Source organism: Pelecanus crispus, chromosome 18 (assembly GCF_030463565.1).
Source record: "Pelecanus crispus isolate bPelCri1 chromosome 18, bPelCri1.pri, whole genome shotgun sequence".
Classification (NCBI taxonomy): Eukaryota; Metazoa; Chordata; class Aves; order Pelecaniformes; family Pelecanidae; genus Pelecanus; species Pelecanus crispus.
The window spans coordinates 3,673,165-3,695,247 of NC_134660.1; the positions used below are offsets into that span (position 1 = coordinate 3,673,165).

A 22,083-nucleotide genomic window follows, 5' to 3' on the forward strand; every position below is an offset into this window, starting at 1 on the left:
ACCACAGAAAGTTTCCTGCTCCCTCTGAAGCAGGGTCACGATAATCTGTTGGTTGGAAGGGAAAAAACTAATTCCTATTGAGAAAAAAAGCTTTCAGAAGAAAGGGTACTGGGCAGGGGAACAGCTTGCTCCAGGTGCCACCTGTGGCCACCCAGCACTCCTTTATCCGCACAGCACAACAAACTTCTCTTTCCATTCCTCCACATAAAAGCTGAGCGACGTGCACACATATAAGAAAGCCAAAAAACCCTACAGGGCTTACAAAACATGACACAGTGCTGCACAAGCTCCTTTCCCTGGGGAGAGTGGAAGGAAACAAGCGTGTGACAGTTACTCATCACATTGCTTAAGGCAAGACTGGGAGGCACGGAGATGCTGCAGCAATACGAACGAGGCAGTGACTGGCAACGGTTTCCTGGCCCTTATAATGCAGGAGTCAGACCAGGTGAGACTGCGAGCTACGCTACCGTGATTCCAGGACAGCCTCATCCCCTCTCAGGTCTTGCCTGCTTTGCGATGATGCGATGAAGGGGGGACCTGAATTCTCATTTGACCGGCTGAATGCGCTGAGAACACACCGCTTGCGCTTGGCCCCTGCCCCAGGCGTGCACCCCAAGGCACGGGACGCGCGTGGCCCATGACCACGCGAAGGAGGGCAGGCAGCCAGCTCTCCAAAGCGCCCGCTGACCCAGGCTGACATGTCCCGGCTGGTGCTTGGCTGGCAGGCCCAGCAGAAAGCAAAGCAGCGCGCAAAACCGCCGGGTATCTGTGTGACACCACGCCTTGCACCATGTCTGTTCTTTACTCATCCTACTTCATGCTCAGCACCAATATTTATATATGAAAAATGACTGCGATTTCAGCAAAAACAAACTGCCCCCTCAGTCCATTAATAAATCCGGTTTCACTGCCAAAACATTTTAATTTCCACTTCTTCAGACTCGCTTTGTCTTCATTGTCTCTATTTTTACTGCATTTTGTGACAGACAGCTTGTCTCTGACAAATGAAAGTTTGCCGTTACGGTAAACCTTTCTGCAATACGGCCAGCAAAATAGTAGCAGTCGAGGAGCCCTTCCTTTTTCAATAGCTCTGCTAATGGAAATCACTGCCTGTAATTTATAGGCGCACTGTCCGTACGCGGGGAGGAATGGAAAGCAGAAAATGCCGCCCTCTTTGCGTGCAGAAGCCAGGCCCGGGGTGGTGCAGCCTGTACAAAAGGTCGGTCTCCTCCTCGCCAACGCAACTTGGTCACGGACACCGGAGACACGGGGTTCTTAAAACTGGCGCAGAGCTGGCTAAAACGCCGCGTGTTCCCCTTTCTGCCAAATTCCTCGGGGGAACAAGTCGCGTTCCTTTAGCAGTGCCAGGGCTGGCAGAGCCCGGTGGGGAGCGGGGCACCAACCCTGCAGGGAACGACGGCTGCGGGGCTGCTGCCGCCGCCGGTGCGGAGCCGTGCCCTGCCTGCAGCCCTCGGCAGCCGGGTGCGGGGGCTCCGGCCGCCCCGGGGCTCCGGGCCGAGCCCTCCCGCCGCGCTGCGGTGGCGGGGCAGCGGGGCAGCGGAGCAGCGGGGCAGCGGGGCAGCGGGCGGGGGGGGCAGCCCCCGGCGGGGCCGTGCCCGGTCCCGGTCCCGGTCCCGGGAGAGGCCCCGCTGCCGCACACGCCGCCTCGGGGCGGGGGGGGGGGGGGGGGACGCGGGCCGGGGACGCCCCGAGGGGGCGGCGGGGGCGGCTCCGGGGGCCGCGGCCGGCGGGAGGCGGCCGGGGGCGGCCGTGGCGGCGCGGCCCTGCCCAGCGCCGGCTCCGCTCCGCGCCTGGTTGGTGCCGTCGGGGCCGGGGGCGCGGCCAGGCCGGGGCCGTCCCGGTAAAGCGGCGGGCGCGGGCGGCGCGGCCCCGCACCATGGAGGGGCACCTGGCGCGTTGCAAGATCGTGGTGGTGGGGGACACGCAGTGCGGCAAGACAGCGCTGCTGCACGTCTTCGCCAAGGACTGCTACCCCGAGGTGCGGCGGCGGGCGGCGGGCGGGCGGCGGGCGGGCTGGGCTGGGCTGGCCTCAACCTCTGCTCTCCCCTCCGTCCTCCCCCCGCAGAGCTACGTGCCCACCGTCTTCGAGAACTACACGGCCAGCTTCGAGATCGACAAGCAGCGCACCGAGCTCAACATGTGGGACACCTCAGGTGGGCCGGGGGCTCGGTGGGGGCGGGGGGCGGCGGGGCCGGGCTCGTCCCTCCGGCCGAGGGCTTCCCCCTCCCCGGAGCCCCCGCACCCCGGGCCGGGCCCGGCGCTCCGGCAGCCTCCGAGCTTCCCGGCCCCCAGCCCCGCCGCCGCCGCGGGGTCGTTGCCCGGGGTCGCCGCCCTGGGCGTTCCGCTCTCCTTTCCCGCAGCCCGCGCCGCGCGGTCTCCCGGGCACGGCCCGGCGCTGCCTTTAGGTGCTGCATTCGCGTTAGCATCCGCGCCCGGAGCCGTGCAGCCCGGTAACGACCAAAGCGGCTCTGGGGTGCGAGGTGAGGCCGGGGACGAGCCAAGGCGCAGCTTGGGAAGGGAGACCTCACCTTGGAGAGGAATGCGCCCTGGGAACGCGCTGTCCTTTCATCGCTCTGCGACACAGCGTCTGGGGTTCTTTGGGGTTGGTTTGAGTTTTTTTGGGTTTTTTTTTTTGTTTTTTTTTGGTTTTTTTTTTGGTTTGGTTTTGCCTCTTTGTGCCCTCAGTTGTGTTTCTGCACGAAGCCTGAGGCACAGCTGTCCCAGCCCACCGAGACCCTTCCCAAACTTCACGCTGTCTTTCTGTGGAGGCGTGAGGAGTTGCAAGTGAAGTGCTTGATGCAGAGCTAACAAAAATATTGGCATCCAGCAAAGTTCGGGTGCACCTTTTAATATCCCTCTGGCAGCCTTTTCGGACTGTCGCGTACACACGGTGCGGCTGAATGCCGTGCTCTGTCGGTGTACGTACAGCACTGGCTGGGTGATGCTCTTTCCCCGTAATTTCTGGAGTCCTTAGGACAAATAAAGTCCTCTCAGTGTCCAAGAGCGGTAGTAAGTTAAAATATGACCTAGGACTTTCTTTGCTCTCGCACACTCAAATTCCTTGCTGTAATTTTACATCCATCAAATTACAGCTGTAGGATCAGCACAGCTCTACCTAGAGTAGTGGCTTTACTGAGTCTTGGACTAGCTCTAATGTATAAAATGTGTTTGTTGAGTCTGATCTGGAGCTTCCTGACCCAGGAGACCTGTGGCTTTTGCTGCTTTTTATTCCCTGAGACAAAAAGGGGTCTTTTGCTTTGCCCGCACGATGTGCGCTGCGATGCGAGCCACAAGGATGCTGGCTCGTAGGGCAGCTCTTGGTGCTGGAGCCGTGGATGAAGCGTTGGCTCTCCGCGTTTGCCTGTGAGCTGGGCTTGAAGCACCGAAGGGTGGCCACGACGTGGAAGTCATTGCCTGGTGGATGGTGCTGGGCTGACGTGTCTGCGTGAAGTCCCTCAGACGTGGTAACGGTGAAGCCATCCTGGTCGACCCGGGGGCTTTCCCTGCAGAGGGTTTCCTGGAGCTGCTCCGACGGGGTGAGTCTGGATCGGGGTGTGCTGGGAGTGCGGGGTGGCCGACCCCGCGTGTCACCGGGGTGCGCTCGTGTGTGCACCCACAGCTTGATCGCCTCTGTGGCCGAGGGGGGGTGTTCCAAACCGGGGACCTGTGCAGCCTGCCAAAAGGGGCTGGGTGGGGTATCTTTGTTAGGCACTGCACGGCTTTGCTCCGAGTGTCTGTATTTGACGTGAAAAACTTCACCTTTTGAGGGTGCAGAAGCACGTTTGATACATTGTCTGCTTTTTAGGAATTCTCCAGAATGTTTGGCTTTGATCTTACAAATGTTAAAAGAAAAGGACACGATAAAAAGTCTTTAAAGCCGTGTATATGTATCTGATACCTGCATCTGATGTTGTCATGCATTCATTTTTACCCTTTTCAGCAAAAGATATAAGTTTTTCTAGTGTTTATCTCTCTAGCCAAGAGAAAATGGACTTTGATTCTTTCTCCCTTCTCCTTATGAAACATGTAAGACCTTTTTAACAGCTTTGTTGTAGATAGAGTTCACTAGATAGTTTTCCAGATAAATTCCCTTCTGTTGCAGCTTTAATTTGAAATACACAGGAGCTAGTTCTTCAATAAACAGTCCTGCAAAACGATACACAGCAATTTTCCCTGGTAATCAAACTCATATTTTTAGCTGTAGACTGCAGGCTGCTGTTGAATTTCCACTTCCCTTCGGAGACACTTGTAAACAGGAGCTTTGGTAAAAGAACTTTTGCACAATAGTGCATTGAACCAGCTGAGCTGAAGGGATTGAGAGTGGCTAATTGCCCTCCTCATGCAGAATGACAGGCGCTGGGCTGCACTTTCCCCTTGTCTCTCTGCTACCTCCTGTCTCTTTTAAGCAGCTTCGCATGCAAGGACTTATTGTTCATGATAAATTCCATCCCCGCAAGAGCGGGAAGGGACGTGCTGGGAAACTGCTCCCCTCCTCCTGTCAAGATTGCCCTTTAGATTTTAAACACTTGCCATCTCTTAGATAAGTAATTGGAACTGAAAGTCTCCTCCAGAAATCAGAAGAGAGAGCTGGACAGAGGAACTGACTATTGATTTTATTTTTTTTTTTAATTCCCCCCTGCCTCCTAGTTAGTCATGAAAGTGGTCGGAGGCTCTGGAAGCTGCGCAGGGTGAGCTGAGCATCACCCAGCAATGGGTGTTGGGGCAAGAGCAGTCTGCCTGGAAAACTCCCTTTATTGCCACCGAGCGTGGCCACAGCCTACCTGGCCGCTCAGAAGTCCCGTTGGTAATCTCTGCACAAACGGGGATGTTGTCTGCTCCCTGGGGCTGGTAGTACCGGCTGATACAAGTGCGTTGGAAAATGCAGCCTTTCAGGCTGAATTTGCCCCTCCTGCTAAGTGGCAAATGCAGGCTATGACATTAGCAGCAGGCAGTAAATCAAGTTAGAGAAATATTGCCATAGGGTGGACAGAAGTGATGGGGAACTGAATGGCTCCCAAATTGTACCTCGGATTTCCTTTAAATGTCTTCTAACCCTTTGTCCATTGATCAGTTTTTCTGAGGCTGGAGGGTGACTCTGGAGAGTTTCCAGCACTGAGAATCCTTCACGAGGATGAAATCTGTGCCGCTCAGACAGGGCAAATGCGAGGACTCTGCACCGTCTGAAGTGCCTGAGATCTAGGAACCTACCAGGGAGAAAAGTGAACCGAGTTTGAGCTTGACCCCTTGCCCGTCATCTGCAGGTGCTGGTGGCGTTTCATGTTTGTTTCTGTGTAAGTTGGTCCCACCTTGGGGCAAGCTGGGAGTGAAATTGCTTCAGGTGCCATTTTACAGCACAGCAGGGATGTCCCATCCCTCCTGTCCCCCTGAAATCCTGCGCTACGTGCCGTTTTCTAAAGCCCCCACTAAAAAGCAGTTTGACATCTTTGTGTGAGAGGGCAGGGGTGCGGAGCCCGCCTGCCGTACAGGGTGCACAGGGTGCCGGCTCCGGGGAGCTGCTGTGCCCTGGCACCTCTGCTCGTGAGCCTTAGGGAGGGCACGGTGCTTTGCTGCTCTTCGTGCTCCCGTTCTGGCAAATTCTTTCTGTGCTGCCTGTTGGCCCAATGCGCTCGGCACAGAAACGACTCCTCCGCGTGGCGCCGGTATCTTGTGGCGAGGGGAAACTCCAGTTCGACGGGATGCCTGATGGCTTGGGAGTGCTGTTCCCAAAGGGCTGGGTGCCTCCCAGACCCGCAGCGCCGGTGCCCCAGACCCGTCAGGAAGAGCTTTCTTCCTTGCGGCCGGGTGGAGGAAGGGCGGATGGTTTTGTGATCACTAGCAATGCTTTGCAAAGAGTAGGCGAGTTTCATTTCCATGCTTCAGAGGTGCGAGAGGGAGTGCAATTACCACGAGGTGTGCACCGGGCGGGTAGGTTTTCCTCAGCGATGCAGTATCTGTGTTCCCTGTGGATTCGGGGAGTGTCCGTGGGTCTGCCCCGCTCTGGGAGGCGTTGGCCTGGAGCGGAGCCTCTGCGGTGCTCAGCAGGTCTCCAGTGGGGAGAGCGTCCAGCGCCGGCTGACCTCCTTTTCCCAGGGACCGGCTCTCGGTGCATTCCCACGGTGACTCGGGCATTGCCAGCGGGCTCGCTGCCCACGGCTCCGGACTGGCCCGAGGTCCCCACTCGTCCCACCCGCTGCCCACCGCACCGGCGGCCCCGCAGAGCCCCTTCCCCGGTGCTGGTTACCAGCAGGGTCGGAGAGGGGCTCAGGCAACGCTGCTGCCCGATGCCTCGGCAAGGCCAGCGTGCTACAGCGTCGGTGCCGGCAGGTCTGAGGCCTTGCCCTGTACCTCGGTGGGTTTTGTTTTGTTTCCAATAGTAACGCGGAGGAAGCTACTCTGTGCATGGCAGCCTGCGCTCAGTTCTTTGCTTTTGGTTCGCACCCCTTTGTGCCGGGAGGCTCTGCCTGCCTTCTGTGCCTGTGGCCTCAAAGTGCAGGCAGAGCAGCGATGTGAGGCCGTTTATCTGCTTGGTGCATCTTTTGCTGATGCGGATCCCGGTGCAGAGTAGAGCTGCCCGTTTCTGGTAGGGGCATCTGTGCCAGTGGCTCAGGGGGAGGCCCAGGCCTGGCGTTGTGCCTTGCACATGATCGTTGCCACCTTGGAAAGCTGCTGGAGAGGACTTTTCTGTCCTTTGTGGACCAGCAGGACGCACCGCTGCCGAGAGCCGCAGTGTCCACCGCAACCTGCGACATCGCAAAGATCAGGGCCCCCAGGTTTAGCAGCGCCACTTTGCCCCCCTCTGTGCTGCAGCTCGCCACAGGGGAGTTGCGCGGCTGCCAGTCCTTCGCCGGGGCTTCTGTCTCTTACGCAGATGTGCTTTCAAGACAAGAATAACACTGTGAGTTGCAAATCCCCCTCCGCCTCCCTCTTTGCCTGTACTCAGCAAACAGTCTGCCTTGGTATGGCCTGTGTGGGAACCTACAGGCTGCGATAACAGATCCTTTTTTAGGGGAACTACCGAGGAATGTTGATGAGATTAGAGAGCTAGAAAGGGGCCGAGTTTAGCGATGGCATCTCCATGGATGCTGAGGCTGGCTGTGCCTGAATTCCCAGTGTGTGGCTCTGGGATTGCCATGGCTGCCTCTTCCAAAGTGCAAGAGCAAGTTCTGTCTTGGGAAGAGTTCAATGCCACTTGCACTCTGAGGCAGAGAAAAAATGTGGAGCTGCCCTTTCCATACCGAAATAGCTCCTCCCATGCTCCCTGTTGAGGCTGGGAGCCTGAAACCAGCATACTTGTGTTCTGCCTCAGCACAAATACATAGTTAAGCCTAAAAATATGTGCAGCTGGGTCACATTCTCAGGCAGGTCAGTAACCAGTCAGACAGAAGTTGAAAGAGTTGCAGCAGAAACAGCAGCAGATATGCTTATGCTGGGGTGGGTGGAGGATGGACCTGAGAAGACATGATGTGCCGTGACATGCCATGCCGTGCCATGCCGTGACAGTCCCCGGGAGGATCGTCTTGCTGGGCTGGGCATGGTGCGGGGGTGCTGCGATGCTGTGTCGCTCAGGGATGGAGGTTGCTTCTCCTGCAGCAAGGGCAGCGTGCCCTGTGGCAGCATCCGTCCCTTCTCCCCTACGGATCCAAGAGGCTCCGAATCTGTGGGGAGTCCTGGGAGTCACGGGGGGTGCTGAGTAGGAATGGTGCCGTTAGCAACAACCAGCTGACCCTGCTGGCTGCTGCAACCTTGGAGGCAAGGAAGGGCTTGCTGTGGGGTGGATTTGTTCCTTGCTCTGTTGCAACCCCTGTCCCACAGCACGGAGCTGATCCGCTCTCTCCTGTGGGCAAGGACAGCACCACTCTGCTCTCCCCGTTTCTTCTGTCATTCTGGCTGCTCTCTGGCACCTGTGGCACCTCCTGATGCTGCTTTAATGCTGATTTAATGTGTGTTTAGGGCAAATGGAAGCTCCTTATTGAGGCAGTCACATAAACAGACCAGCAGAAACTCCCTGGAGCGGGGCAGTCACACCCCGTCCTCTGCCTGTGATGGCTTGACTCTCTAACAGCCCTCACCCAGCGTGGTGCCAAGGATGCCCCTCTCGCCCCACCAAACAGTGCTAGTGTGCTTTGGCACGGCTGATGGGGACGGCAGGAGGCTTTGTGGGAGGGAGAGCTCTGAAGGAGCCGGTTGGCGTGCGCCCCGGGCCCCGTGCGTGCGGTGAGGACATGGATGCAGCGTTCCTTTTGCGCCAGCTTCTGAAGATAAAATCTCCACTCGATTAAACTTCACAAGTGTACAGGCCGAGCCTTCCCTGTAGGGAGAAACCTTATCTGGTAGCTGAGCAGTCAGGGAGGGATCTGCTGCTTATGCACAGCAAACCTGAAATGCGCAACATTTCATAAAGATAATTGTGTTCGTTCAGCCCTTGGCCGTGTTCCCCAAAGCCAGAGCGTGTGCTGGCTGTGCTGGGGGAATCGGTTGCCACTCCTAGTCCTTGTTGTGCCCCATAGAAGGGATGACAGGCAGGTTATGGCAATGCCAACTGCCCTTGTGACATGGCAGGAGTGCCAGGAAGAGACTTCTGGCTCCCATTTGTCTCCCTTGTCAGCTGCCACAGGCGTGATTTCCAGCATGCTTGTGAGAAGCCTGGACGAGCTACTCAGGCTGCCTCTGCAGCCCCCGCCCTCCCACCCCAGACACTCGGTGATGCGCCCCCAGAGATGCCAGCACTTCTGCAAGGAGCTTCCAGAGCTGCCTCCCAATTGCCAGAGTTGAGGGTTGCATCTGGGCCAGCTCCTCTGAACCTCTGTGAGCTGCGTATGTGGGACAGGGCACAGGATCTGGATAAGGCAGAAGCACCCTGTGCCTGCCTGAGCTGGGGATTCCTCTGCCAGTAAATCCAGCAGAACAGCCTCCTCCTGAGTGACAGGTTTCCAGTAATAAGATCTGGAGAGGGGCCCAGAAATGCCACCTCAGCCCATGCAAATACCATTCCCCTCACCCTGATCATGTCCATCCTGAAGGTACGCCAGCTGGGCTGTTTAGTAATTTACTCATTTTTGTACGTGCATCGTAAGAATTAGGAGCAGAGGTTAATTGTCCAAGCTGATTAGCTGTTGTTTCAGTCATGCACTTTCCAGACGGTTGCTTGTTCCATGTCATGGAACCGTTTCCTCCTTTCCTACACTTCAACGTTTTGCAGCGATGTTGCACAAGCAAGAGAAACATGCTCCAGCCATGAGAGAAGCTTGTAGAAGTCCCGGGGCTGATGGCCGTGCCATGTTCGGTGTCCCTCGGAGGGCTGGACTAGGGGTAGTTGCAGGAGTGGCCGGCAGTTCCCTCTGCTGCCTTCTGTCTCCCTCCAGCTTTGGCGGGATGCCTCGTCTCTCCTTGTTTGCCCGCTTCCTCTCTGGCAGCCAGGGCTTTGTGTCATTTCAAGACAACTCGTTGACCCTGACCTTGTTGCCCGTCAGGGTCAGAGAGTTGGGGCCCTCCCCATCGTGAGGCTCTGTCATACCCTAACTTCTGAAGAACAAATTGCGACCTTCACTTGGCTAGAACCTTCCTGAGGCGTTGCCTGTAAGGATGGCGGGATCTCCTTTTGTGGCAAAGCCTGCCACGGGAGGGTGTTCTGTGCGGACAGGGGTTATCCTGGTAAAAGCTCTGCCCCTCGGGCTGGGCTGGAGATGCCTCTCGGAGAGAAACCGCAGCCGGCTTTGCCTGGCTGTGGTGCTGCTGTGGGCAGAGCCGGGGAACCCGGAGCAGCGCAGGGCACCTTGGTGCTGGCAGCGGTAGCACTACGTGTTTTTCAGCCTGGCATTTCGCGTGCGGACAGCCAGGTCTTCGCTGCGCAGCGGAACTTGGCCCGATGGCGGCTCTGTTTGACTATTTCGACAGGTCTGCTTTGCTCTTAGTGCCACTCACTTTAATGGCTAATGTCACTAATTGCTGCTTCTTTTGTAATTGCAGCCCTGGAGCTCTCGGGTCTGGGCTTTGGACCACGGTACTGCCAGAGCCCGTCGTTACCAGTGTCTCTGAGTCTGCCACCAGTACTTTAATTCCTGTCTCTGCCACTTGTCACTTTTCTGGGCTGGACTCTAATGAGCACTATATTAGTGTCAGAAACATGTTTTTTTCTATCAGTGGGATCTGCATTATCCTCCCCTTCCAGACAATAATCAGCCAGGCAGGGTCAGGGATCCTTAACATGTCTCTGAGCCCCGGCTGAGTGGGGACCTGCAGGGTGCTCAGGAATATTGCTGCAGTTTATCAATCTTCAAACAAAAAAATCCTCTGGTTTTCTTTCAGGAGAGAGGGTCTGATTTCACACTGGGAGGATGAAGTCGGTCTCTGAACTCGTGATGGTTCAGATCATTGTCTCCCTGACGTGCAGCTATTGCACTCTGGGAGGCTGCAATGGCTAATTGCCCAGTCTCCTGTTTAGAAAGCCCATCAGCGCTAATGATACAGGGAATGAGGAGGTCATTTGCATGTTCTGGTCTCTTGTATGCCAGGCACACTGAGCTATTGCTCTTCAAACATTGCCTTCTGCCTTTATAAAGGCAACTAGAATCTTAAAGGCGGGGACCTGTGTCTTGCAGAGTTTACCATGCTTGCGGTTCGTCCGTAGTGAGAGATCGTCTCTGAGGAGCCCTGTTGTGGCTTCGCCTGTTCCTGGGCTCTGGCAGGCCCAGCTCCCTGGCTCCGATGGGATGCCTTGCAGGAGGAGATGTCTTGGGGGATCGTGCGAGAGTCTCCCCAGGGAGACTGCTGCTGGAGCCGTGTCGCGGGCCACGCAGGAGGTGGAGGTGGCCGCGGGCTCGGCGGCTGCTGGTGAGCACGAGTGACGTGTCCGCACGGGCGGCTTCACCCTCGCAAACGGAGATCCGAGCCCGTGGTGTGCTCAGGTGGTCCGTGACCTGCCCCTTCCCACAGGGGCTGGCTGGGCTGTTGTATGGCTCAGCTAAGTTGAGTAAAAGGACCACGGAAGAAAAATTTCTTTCGTAGTCTGTCCCCAGTAGGATAAAGGGACCGGGCATGACCTTTGGTGTTGTTTAACTGCTGCTCTCCAGTGTTCCCTGAGGCTGAATTCCTCTTCCCCCTCCGCTGTAAACTCTGCCATTGTTTCTCTGGGCTGATTTCCCCTTTTCTAGCAGTGGGAAATATTTTAGGGTGACTCCGTGCCCTCTTGTTGCATCTGCAGAGGAAATGGCAGCTCTGGAGCGTCCTGGACGTCTCAGAAAACCAGCCGAGATTTTTGCGGGCTCACCATGGGGACTGGCCTCGCCTCTCCGTACCGGGGTGTCTGGGACAGCTGCCACTTCTGGCCTTTCATTCACGGCCAGGTTTTCAAGCGAGCATTTTTATGCTTTCCCCTTGACGGGCCCTGGGAGGAGACAATAGCCGGGCTGTAACAGGGGACGTGTGCCTTTCTCATGCAAATGGCTGCCTGCGCTGGGAGAGCCCCTTCCAAGGCCTTACCCCGGAGCTCAGCCTCTCCGGCGGAGCTGGGTGAGGGGCAGGGTGGGGGGCACCCAGCTGGCAGGGCCAGGAGGGCCAGGAGCCGCCTGGGCTGCTGCCATCCCCTGCCCCAGCAGCAGCTTTCGGCATGGCCGCAGTCCCATCCAGGAGCAGCTGGGTGGGTCGTTCCCTGCCCAGCACGTCTGTGGAGTGTACAGAGTTTTCCTTTTCAGTCTTAAAGGTGTGATATAAATAAAATATATTATTATTATTATTAACACCGTCATCATCATCTGCCCTGCCAGAGGAACGACTAGTCATGAAAGCCGTTACATTCCCTGGCACCTCATGGAATTTTAACCAGGTCTGGAGCGCTCAGGTGGGGAAAGCACGCGGTGACTGAGCGGCAGCGTCCGCTCCCACCCCAGGCCTCCGCTGCAGCTGCCTGAGGGGTCCCTGCCCGGCCTGGGGAGGTGGGAAGGGGGCTCGGAGCCATGCCTCTGCACGCAGGGCCTTTGCCTCTAGTGACCAGTCACTTGGATAAATTTCTTGGCAACAAAAGGCCGCTTAGAGCTGTGAATTCAGCTCCAGAAAGCCCTGCTTAACCTCAGGAAACGCTGAGCATGTGTGCTGGTGCACAGCAGCTCCGAAGGGTTTGAGCCCCCGTCTTGGGAAGCGCCGGAGGGCCGCGCGGCTGGAGAAGCTCGGTGAAGGGCGGTTTGGACCCCTGGCAGCGGAGGGCATAGTCTCCTCGTGTCTGATGCTGGCTGAGACGTGGTACGGGGCTTCTTGCCATGCGTGGGGAGAGGATACTGAGACAGCTGCACCTTGGCCCTGCTTTGACAGCTTTGTCCTCCGGACAAAGGCTTGGCTGAACCGGCGGTGGGATTTGGCTAGCAAAGAAAACATCCTCTGTAGTCTCTAAAGGCTGCTGCTCGTCTGGCACCGCTGTGCGGGGAGGCAACCCGAAGCTCTTTGGGTTTGTCGATGCAGCACTCCAGAAAGCTGGGATGAATTTCTGCTTCATTCTGTGAAGGATGTTCTTGGCTGTCCCTGCAGAAAGCAGCATGCGCCGCAGCGTTGCTGGCTCTGTCGGGAGAGTTTACAGTGAGCCCTCTGAGACGAGTGCGATGCTGAAAAATTTAGGTCTTGGCAGTGCTCGTCTCTGTTTCAAGCCAGAGCTGGCTGGGGTTGCGGGAGCCCCTTGCAGAGCAGATCATGGCTCTGCATGCTTATTTGCTTTCCTGGTTTGTAATGTGCTATTGTTGGATGGAGGGTGCCCGTGTGAGGAGGCTCATTATCTCTCAGAACAGCTAATAAGGAACAAATGAAGATTAACACTATGTTGGTATAGATGAAACAGCACATTTCAGTCCCCTGCCCGAGAGCGGCATCCCTGAATCACAGTGCCAGGCATTTCGAGGGGTTGCCAGCTGATAAGCAAGAGGAGCTACTCATGACTTTATCCGCCCCTGAATTTCAGACAACAACCACGTGGATTTTATTTTTCAGCTGGTTTTTGGCTTGCTCCAATTTTATCTCTTTAATCATGAACAGATGCACATAGGTCCTGTTTCTTGCAAACCTGGGTGCCAAGTGGGAGAATGACTCATGCAGTAAAGGAAGGCTGGATCTGCAGACACACAAGCCTTGGGTGCGTGTGTGTTCGGAAGTGCCAGACTGTGGGTCTCTGGGGTGTCTTGCTGGAATATCTGAAAGATGTCAAGTGCTCAGAAGCAATAAAACTGAAGACCTGGAGTTGAGGGAACTGAGGCTTTTGTGTTTTAGGTGTTTTTTTTTTTTTTTTTTTAGATTGTCGTACTCAAGGAAAAAATAATAGATGCAAACCCTAGAAGAATAATCCCCCAAACAGAATTTCTTGATTTGGTAAAGACATCTCCAAAGGAAGGTGGAACACAGCAGTGCTCCTGCCTGCGGGGCGGCACTGACCATCGGTCTCCATCAGTCTCCTGGGGTGGGGCAGAGGCTTCTGCAGCCGAGGCCATGGGCACCGGGTTACCCGCTGCCGGAGCAGCCAGTGAACTGAACTACCAGCGAAGGTGTCAGGCGCTGCTCCTGCGCTTTGGCGTCGGAGCAGGAACTTAATGAACACGAAGGCAATTTTGATCTCATTGAGAAAATGAGGCTCTCGATCTCGTGCATCCCTTCCCTCACCTCCTCCCGCCAGCACAAGGGTCTTTCCACCCGTAGTCCGGTGGCGAGAGCAGTATTCCTGGCAGCGGGGTGGGGACAGCGGTGGTTCTGCGGGATGACCGAGGGGCTGTGCTCCGCTGCGCACCGGCGGGCAGGCTCTCGGCCGAGGAGCTGGCTGGCTGCTGAGGGGAGCAGCAGGTTGCTATGATACAGTTTGCTGTGGCAAAGTCTGTGCTGAATGGAGCCAAAACCACCTCTACAAAAGGAGCATTCCTGGGCTGGGAGGGGGTAGATTTATCTGCAGTGTTTATGTAAAGCTGAGGAGCTGCAGGGAGAGGATGCGTGTGGGAACGCTTTCCTCCAGCGTGTGCTGGGGGTCCCTGTCTGGAGGCAGACACCCTTACACGCGTGGGGGAGCGGGCATGGCTCAGATAAAGGAACCAGCAAATCCAAGCGTGCAGATCAGTGCTGGATCTCACATCCCGTCAGGTAAACCCACACCAGGCACAAGACTGAAAACTGAGTCCGAAGGGGAGCTCGGTGCTACTGAGCTTGGTGCTGCCTTCCAAAGCGGCCTCGTCCTCAGTGGGAGCTGGGTCACCTTGCTGCGCTGCAGGAGCATGGGAGGGAGCGGTTCGCTGGTGCCAGCTCTGCCAGTCATGAACTGAAGCAGCTCGAGCCTGAAGCGAGGTCAGAAATCTCCACGCCTGGGACGCAGGGTCACCCTGTGCTCGCTTGTGCACCAGCCTGCATCCCCTGTCCCCAGAGCTGGCCAAGGTACCGCAGGGACTGGCTCCTTTCCATGCAGGGAACATGACTTTCCCTCTAGGAAGAGGGCTGGGCTCTGCAGAGATCAGGGACTGTTCCTTCTGTGCTGGATCCCAACTGCTTCTCTTCCCGGTGACTTTGCAGGGACAGAGACCCAGGCTGCAGCTTCTCTCGCTGACGGGAGCACGGGGTGCAGGTGCCTTTGCTCCCGCGGGCTGGCAGCAGCGTGGCTGTCTGTAAGAGCTGGAGATACCTGCAGCCGATTTTGCTGCGAATCCAAACGTGCGTTGAACCCCAGGGTGCCCGCCCCAGGCTCCGTGACAGCCGTGGGGGCTGCGTGGGCGCAGCTGGGGCTGCGCTGGTTGGAGCGTGCCCTGAGCCCCGTGCTGGGGAGGTCCCAGTGGTGGCTGCTGCTGGTACCTTGCTGTGCGCGGGTGTCAAGGGGAGAGTGGGTGGCCAGTCTCTGGAGCTGGGCAGGGTTTGGGAAGACAACGCATGCCAGTCCCCAGCCTGCCCCGTGTGGGCTCTGGGCAGGGGAAGGAGCGGTCACAGCCGGGTCTGCGCCCCTGGCTGAGGCTTGCAGAGGGATCTGGGGTGTTTGCAAAGCACCTGGGGTGCAGAGCTGTGCTGGAGGGGCCATGCCCCCCGCTGTGCTGTACAGCAGTTGGGAGCCCCCGTGCAGACAAGAGCCAGGGTCGGAGCCCCTGCGGAGAATCAGCCTATTCTCCTCTCACACTTATCCCAGGCAGATTCCCATCCTCCCGGAAACATAAGCCGCCATCATCCATAATTCATCAGGTGCTGAACTTCATCAAGGAGCCACCTGACACCCGGGCTGGGTGCTCCACCCTCCTCCCGGGGTGGGAAAGTGCCGGGTCCGGGCATCCCAAGGGGCCACGCCAGGAAGCGCGTCCGGTTTCCTCGGCCTCGGGGTGGGTGATCCTTCTTTCGGAGGAGGCAGATTCAACAAGGACTCTGGTGTCTCTGCTTCCCCTTTTCATAAATAAACATCTGCTTCTCATCCCTCCAGGAAGTTTAAGCCATTGTAAAGCCAAATATAAAACCGAAACAGTGTTTTTAAGTAGCAATGAGCTGATTGCTCCATTACTGTTTACCGAGGCATCTACAATCGCACACAGAACGCACTTCAAGTGAAAATATTGTGGGACAACGACTTTAGTGCCTGAAATTTGCATTGAAGGTGTGTGTGCATGTGTGCGCACGCATCTGTGCCGCAGAAGCCATGCAGGATTCAGGCTGGGCTCTCTGCCCGCTCACTGAGAAATCCTGCAAAATACAGAATCATCCCCTCCGATTTTTAGCTTGTTCACCAAATCCTGTCACATCTTTTATGTACCAAAAAGAATCTGTCTGACTTTTTCCAGCACAAATCCAGAGCAAAAGACAACTCTTTTTTTACCTGCCTTAAATTCCTCACAGTCTATGTGAGCAAGCTCTCCTGTGTAAAGATAGCAAGAGAGGATAAAAAATAGCAGCAGCGTTCCCTGTCTTCTCTCAGCCACACCTTTCCACCGTTAGTGGTACAGCAACGGCATGACAAGTAATAGGACACGTACGCAAGTGGCGGCGAGAAACATGTGCTGCTCTACAGCATCACAGCCCTTCCGAGCTCCCTTTTCTGCAGCGAGCCAACGTGCCCTGGCAGCACAGCTCCACCGCCTCTTACTTGCCAGGCGCTTACTGCGGGGCGGGAGAGGGATGCAAAACGTGCATTTATTTCCACTCTGCAAAGGGGTAAATGTAAGAGCACAAGGACAAAACCTCTGACTTCCACACCTAAACAAAGGCACCAAATCCTCTGCAAACCAAACTCTGCTGAACCTAATGGTGTCTGGTCACTGGTCAAAAGCTTGGGTCAACGTGCTTTATCTCCAACAGAGCAGTTTGCATCATGTGGTGATGTCTCCAGTTCTTACTGTAATTTAAGATCTGGCAGGGAGAGCTGGGGGTCCCAGCCTGCCCGTTCAGGTAACAAGCAGTCGGTGGGATGAGACTTTCTGCTCACCACTCTCCTCCCGCTCCTCTCTGCAGGCTCAGCGTATTACGATAACGTCCGTCCCTTGGCCTACCCGGACTCGGACGCTGTGCTCATCTGCTTTGACATCAGCCGCCCAGAGACCCTGGACAGCGTGCTCAAGAAGGTGAGTGCCCGGCGTGCCTTCCGGCTGGCGAGGTGGGTCCTCTGCAGCAGACGGGGAGCTGCCCTGAGGTCTCTGCTCCCTGAGGTCCCTGCTCCCTGAGGCTGTCATCAGGGCTAAAAGCTCCGGCCCTGTGGCCAAGCCTCGGCTGGCGTTTGCATGCTCAGACGAGGATGGTCGGCTGCTGCCGATCCCTACGTGGTCTGTGCAGAAAGCAAGATATTTCCATTTGAAAGGAGCCCAGTGAATGGTGTAGCTCATGGTAGCTTGCAGCATGTGTGTGGGGTCTGTGTGTATGCACACATGCAAATGTGGGGACAGAGAGAAATGTAGGGCATTTGTTCTGTTTTTCATTAAGACCTTGGGAAGCGTTGTGCATCTCTCGTTAGCATAACCACCAGTGAGTGTGCTATGAATTGCTTGCAGCAGTGGAGAAGTGGCCCTTGGTGCCTGTTTCCATGCAAGCAGAGAGCTCAGTTTTTTGGCTGTCCCCTCAGTTCAGCATCTGCACAGTAAGAAAGACAGCAATCAGTTCCCTGTAGCTTGACAACAAAAATAATGAGCTGTGGCACTGAATTTCAAGCCCGTGAATGACTAAAATGAGATGGCACAATGCCACCGGACTGGATAGCACGCAGGGCCCTGAACACCGTCTGCCCTGGCAGAGCTGACTGGCCATGCTCTGCCTTAGCAGCCGAGAGTTTTCTACCTGCAGGTTAGCGCCTTTCAGCAGGGCAGATATTTCCAGCTGGCAGGTCCGGCAGGTCCCGGAGAGCCCCACAGGGCTGGGGACCTGCTGCGGAGCGCCGCTGGCTGGGCTCCCAGCAGGTCTGGGGGAGTAGGTGGCACGCAGGGAGAGGTTCCCATGTGAGGCTTTCCTCCGAGATGGCATGAAGTCCCCCAACTCAGGATGCTGCTCAGGGGAGAGGGTAGATGGCCTCCTGGCCACTTGCATCCCTTGGTCCTGGCTGTACCCAGCTTCCTTCCATGAAATTCAGGGAGCTGTGGATTCAGTGAGCTCTCACCGCCGTGCAGCAAAGCTGCAGAGAGCCTCACTGGTGGCTGCATCCCGTCCCAGGGGCGAGTCTTGGCTGGCATCTTGTTTGTGAAGCTCCCTGAGACACCGAGGCGTGAAAAGCACTACGGAATAGCGATTCCTGTAGCTGTTCTCCCCAGCGAGCCCCAGGCTTCCGGGGCTGGACTGGCCACTGCCTAAACAAGTCACATTGTACTGACTGCCCTCTTGGCCTCTCCGCATTTTGCCAAATGTTTTGCTGAAGCAAATGCCTCTCGCTCAGCTGCTGGGAGGGCTGGGAAGTGGGTCTGTGGCTCAGAACTGTCCTGGTGAGGGGACAAAGACCCTTGAGACAACTCAGTCAGTGGCTCAGCGTTTCCAAAGCAGGTCCCGGGTAGCAAGCGTGCTGGGCGGAGGGAGGCGTGTTTCATGTGGACTGAAAGAATTCACTGCCCACTTTGGGAGTCAGCAGAATAATAATGCAAGCAAATCACTTGTGCCTTAATGAGATGCAAACCCATCAATAATTAGCAGGGGCTGGGATTTATTTATGTGTCTCTGCATGCTCTTCCTGCGAGTCCGCACTGCTCAGTGCAAGGTCTTCCCTCTGCAACCTCACAGATGCTTTGAGTACTGTTAGGCAATGTCTTTTTGATACGGTGACTTAAAATAAACCCTAAATCACAGGGGATTTCTTAAGTGCCTCTGAGTAGATGCCTTGTTTCCTTTGGTGCAGGCTTGCAGACTATGGAGGTGAGGAAAATTCCTAAGACACCATGAAGTTGAAATGGGTTTTAGCTTTTCGTATCAGGCGAATAAGGAAAATAACACTCCCTATTCAAGCCTCAGGCAAAAATGCTAATTCAGCAGAGGAAATCTTTATTATTGCTGCCCTTCTGACGCCTGGGCTGCCTGTACAGCATGTACAGTTGAAGGGAAGGAGCCATCTGAGAGAATGCAAACAAGCAGCTCTTCATTTCATACGAAGCAGGTTTTTGTGGAGCGGTGCCTTCATCCTGACAAGTCTGGGTAGTGCAGCAAATCTTAGGGTCCCTAATGTGTCAGTCATGTGCCAAGAGGGTTGCACCTCTCTCCATAGACCGGGGAGCCCTATGTCGTTACAGACAGCCATGACCTCTGCCTGGTAAGAACAGACCCCATAGCTCAATCCCTTCAAGGATTTTCATCCTTCAGGTAAATTGCTTGAATTCCAGCTCCAAAAGAACTGCATGGTCCCTCTCTTGCGGGTGTGTTAGCCCTTGACGCCGTGCGGCTGTGACACCAGAAATCTCCCAGAAGCTGTGCAGCCCAGCGCGCTGCCCGGGTGCTGGGGATTTGCGTGAGTCCTGGTGGACAAAAGTCCCTGGCAGCAGGGAATGGGGGTCATGGTGGAGATACTTGAGCCCATCTCTTGGTGGAAAATAAGATCTTTCCATATTTTGCAGTTGATTTGGTCTGATATTGGTTGAATGACACTCAGGTCATTCTTGGCACTTCCTTTCCCCACCAGATTATGGACACCGGGTTGTGGTCTTGGTTTTCTTTCCCCTTCTAATTACCTAGGGTATACGCTTAACCATCAGTTAGTGTAGCAGGAAATTGCTAATTCCAAGCGACATCTTTAGCTGGGGTAATCTCTATTTGTCATCTGCCTCCTACCTCAGAAACACTAGATAAGTAACCAGGGTGTTGACACGCTGATGGAACTCTACAGGTCTCCCCCGGGGGAGGTCACCGGTGGTAGTTTTATTTACTGCTGCGGACACTTAGCTGCACATTGGGCACTCATTTTTGGAGTTCTGAAAGGGACCGTTAGTGTGAAGGAAGTGGACATCTGCCCTGGCCCTCTTCTTCCATTGCTTCAATTTTTTATGTCCCTGCTGTATCTACACTCTGAATGTCTTAATGTCTTTAACATGTGGCTCCCAATAATAAACAAATAATGAGTGTGCTGTGCGAAGAGCTCCCCGCTGACTGTGGTTCAAAAGGTCCAGCGAGGTTGACCTTTGGAATCCCAGATCTATGCACCAGACTGCGTGGGCATTATTTTTCCAGTCATACCCAGGAGTGGTCTCCCGTGGCCTAGCGCAGGGGACTGCAGCTTAGATTTAACAGGTTTGCAGGGCATATCTGGAACAAGCGAGCATGAAGTTATCCGAGAGGCATTTGACCGTTCCCATCCTTGCCTGTGGCAGTCATTAAAGTGCCCTGATGAGCTGATCAGTCTCTGAACAGCTGTGACCCCCGTTTGGAAAAGCCATACACACCAGAGTGCACGGTCTTGGCCTCTGAAGTCTGCTTTCCGAACCCGATCCCATTAGAGCCTCATGTTGTATTCAGAACACCGAAAGCTGGCTGTCCCTGTGTTTCCTGTCTTCAGCGCAGTCTGCAGAGCCGCTCCCCGCCTGCGTCCTCACTGAGAGCCCCTGCTGACCATGGTGACCACCATTGCCCGTGCCCCCCTTCCCCTCTTCCTGAAATCTGGGCATGCAGGCTGCAGTGGGGCCAAAACCAGCCTCAGTGCTGGCACCAGGCACCGCAGGTCCGAGGCAGGAGACCTAAAAGCGGCGTTGCGGTGGCTACCAGTAGCAGTTCCAGCACCCTGATGGGTCCAGTTCCAGGTGCTGTGCAGAGACGAGCCAGGCCAGGGTGGCTTGGCAGCGTCTGCTGATGGTCAGGAGGTGCTGGGACCCTGGGCTGCTGCAGTTGTCGTTCCTCTGTGGGAGAGGGAAGTGCCGTTTGCTGGGGGGAGCAGGAGGAGCTATGGACCAGACTCATGGGCTCTGCCGTGGCGGTGAGGCATGGAGGTGTTTGGCTGGATGATGCTGTCTGGTAGGAACTGATGGCACGACTCTCCTGGCCTGTCCTTCCCTCCAGGGCTGGGGCATCTTGGACGGGGCTCTTGGCCTTGTTGGAAAGGGGCTGGGAGCGACGAGCTGAGACCCTCTGATTGCCTTTGTTATTCCAACCTTGACCCTTTCGCAGGCTGCCTGCTGCCAAAATTAACTTGACGTGGAGGTGCCTCTGGGCCTCTTGAAGCATCTCGTACACCAGTAGCCCCTGAGCACCTTCTCCCTCTTGTCTCCTCTGCAGTGGCAAGGGGAAACTCAGGAGTTCTGCCCCAACGCGAAGATTGTGCTGGTCGGCTGCAAGCTGGACATGCGGACAGACCTCAACACGCTCCGGGAGCTTTCCAAGCAGCGCCTCATCCCTGTGACGCACGAGCAGGTGTGTTTCAGCAGCCGTCCCCGTAGGGCTCAGGGAGGTGAGGCAGGGACTTTTCTGCAGGACCTGCTAGTACAAGGAAGCTCAACAGCAAATGACCCCGCTGTGCCCAGGTCTTGGTCTGAAGCTGGTTTGGTTCAGCTCACGGCCTCTGAGCTGCTCGTGCTTACAGCACTCTTCTCCCCAGCTCTGGTAGACCTTGCCTTATTCCTGATGCTCTGCTGAACAGCCTCCTGGTTACTAGCTGAAAAGTCTTTCCTCAAAGGTGGCGGAGATGCCTGATTTGACAAGTTGGACTGGCTAAAGGGGAGCGTTGGCCTTCTGCATCTCCTAGTTCAGTGCAGCTCTGTCTGCTCCAAGTGACTCTCCATTCAGGTTCTTTGTTGGGGCAACGCTGCTGAGGGGGGGCAAGCCACAGCTGGGGGGTGCAAGGGTCTGCTGCTGGGCTGCTGCGGCCACCGCTGGACCCAGCAGTGGCTCCAGGCTGGCCCGGAGACCCAGCCTCTGTGGTGCTGTGCAGGGGTGGCTGCGCGCTGGGCTGCTCTGTGCCAGGCTCCATGTTGTGCCGAGCAGGTCCCCGCTGGGTGTCCGGGGCAGAGGGGTTGTCCAGGCCCTCAGCTGTAGCAGTGGCACCGGTTAACGAGAAAGTGCAGGTGATTCAGCGTCCAGCGCCCGGTAGCATTGTCTGCTTGGGGGGCCACCCTCACGTCTGGTGCTCTCACAGGCTCTTGCACTTTATTTACAGAGGTGATGAGTAAATGCTGTGAGAGAGCCGCTCCCGGCTGTGGCACGGTGCCCTGATAGGGCTGCCAGCACAGACAGGGCTGACGGTGACGTGAAAGGATGCTCCTTGCAGAGCGCTGGTGCCTTAACCGTCTTCCCTCTTCCTCCCACTCTCTCTGGACCGCAGGGCAGTGCGCTGGCACGGCAGATTGGGGCGGTGGCCTATGCAGAGTGCTCCTCCAAGGTCTCGGAGAACAGCGTACGGGATGTGTTTCATGTGACCACGCTTGCCTCGGTCAACAGGGTGCACAAGAACTTGAAGCGCAGCAACTCCAAACGGGGACTGAAGCGGGCATCACAGATGCCTGGCAGGACGGACTTACTGAATGACACAGAGATCAGGAAAGACCGAGCCAAGAGCTGCTCCATCATGTGAAAAACAGGCTGTAAATAATGTGTGTGTGTTGTCCATTTTGTACAGTAACTGGCTGAGACAAGGGCATGGTGCTGGCTGCAGGAGCCAGCCCGCCTTTCCAAAGCCTTTCTCTCAGTCTCTAGGGC

The 22,083-nt window shown here is 56.1% G+C and overlaps 1 protein-coding gene across 1 annotated transcript; it reads left to right on the forward strand.

Moving 5' to 3' along the window:
- The first annotated feature begins 1,897 nt into the window (after window positions 1–1,897).
- Window positions 1,898–21,958, forward strand: RND2 (Rho family GTPase 2). Its single transcript, XM_075722920.1, has 5 exons — window positions 1,898–1,999; window positions 2,087–2,174; window positions 16,453–16,562; window positions 20,668–20,802; window positions 21,710–21,958. The coding sequence occupies exons 1-5, from the start codon at window positions 1,898–1,900 to the stop codon at window positions 21,956–21,958; spliced, it is 684 nt and encodes a 227-aa protein (XP_075579035.1).
- The last annotated feature ends 125 nt before the right edge of the window (window positions 21,959–22,083 follow it).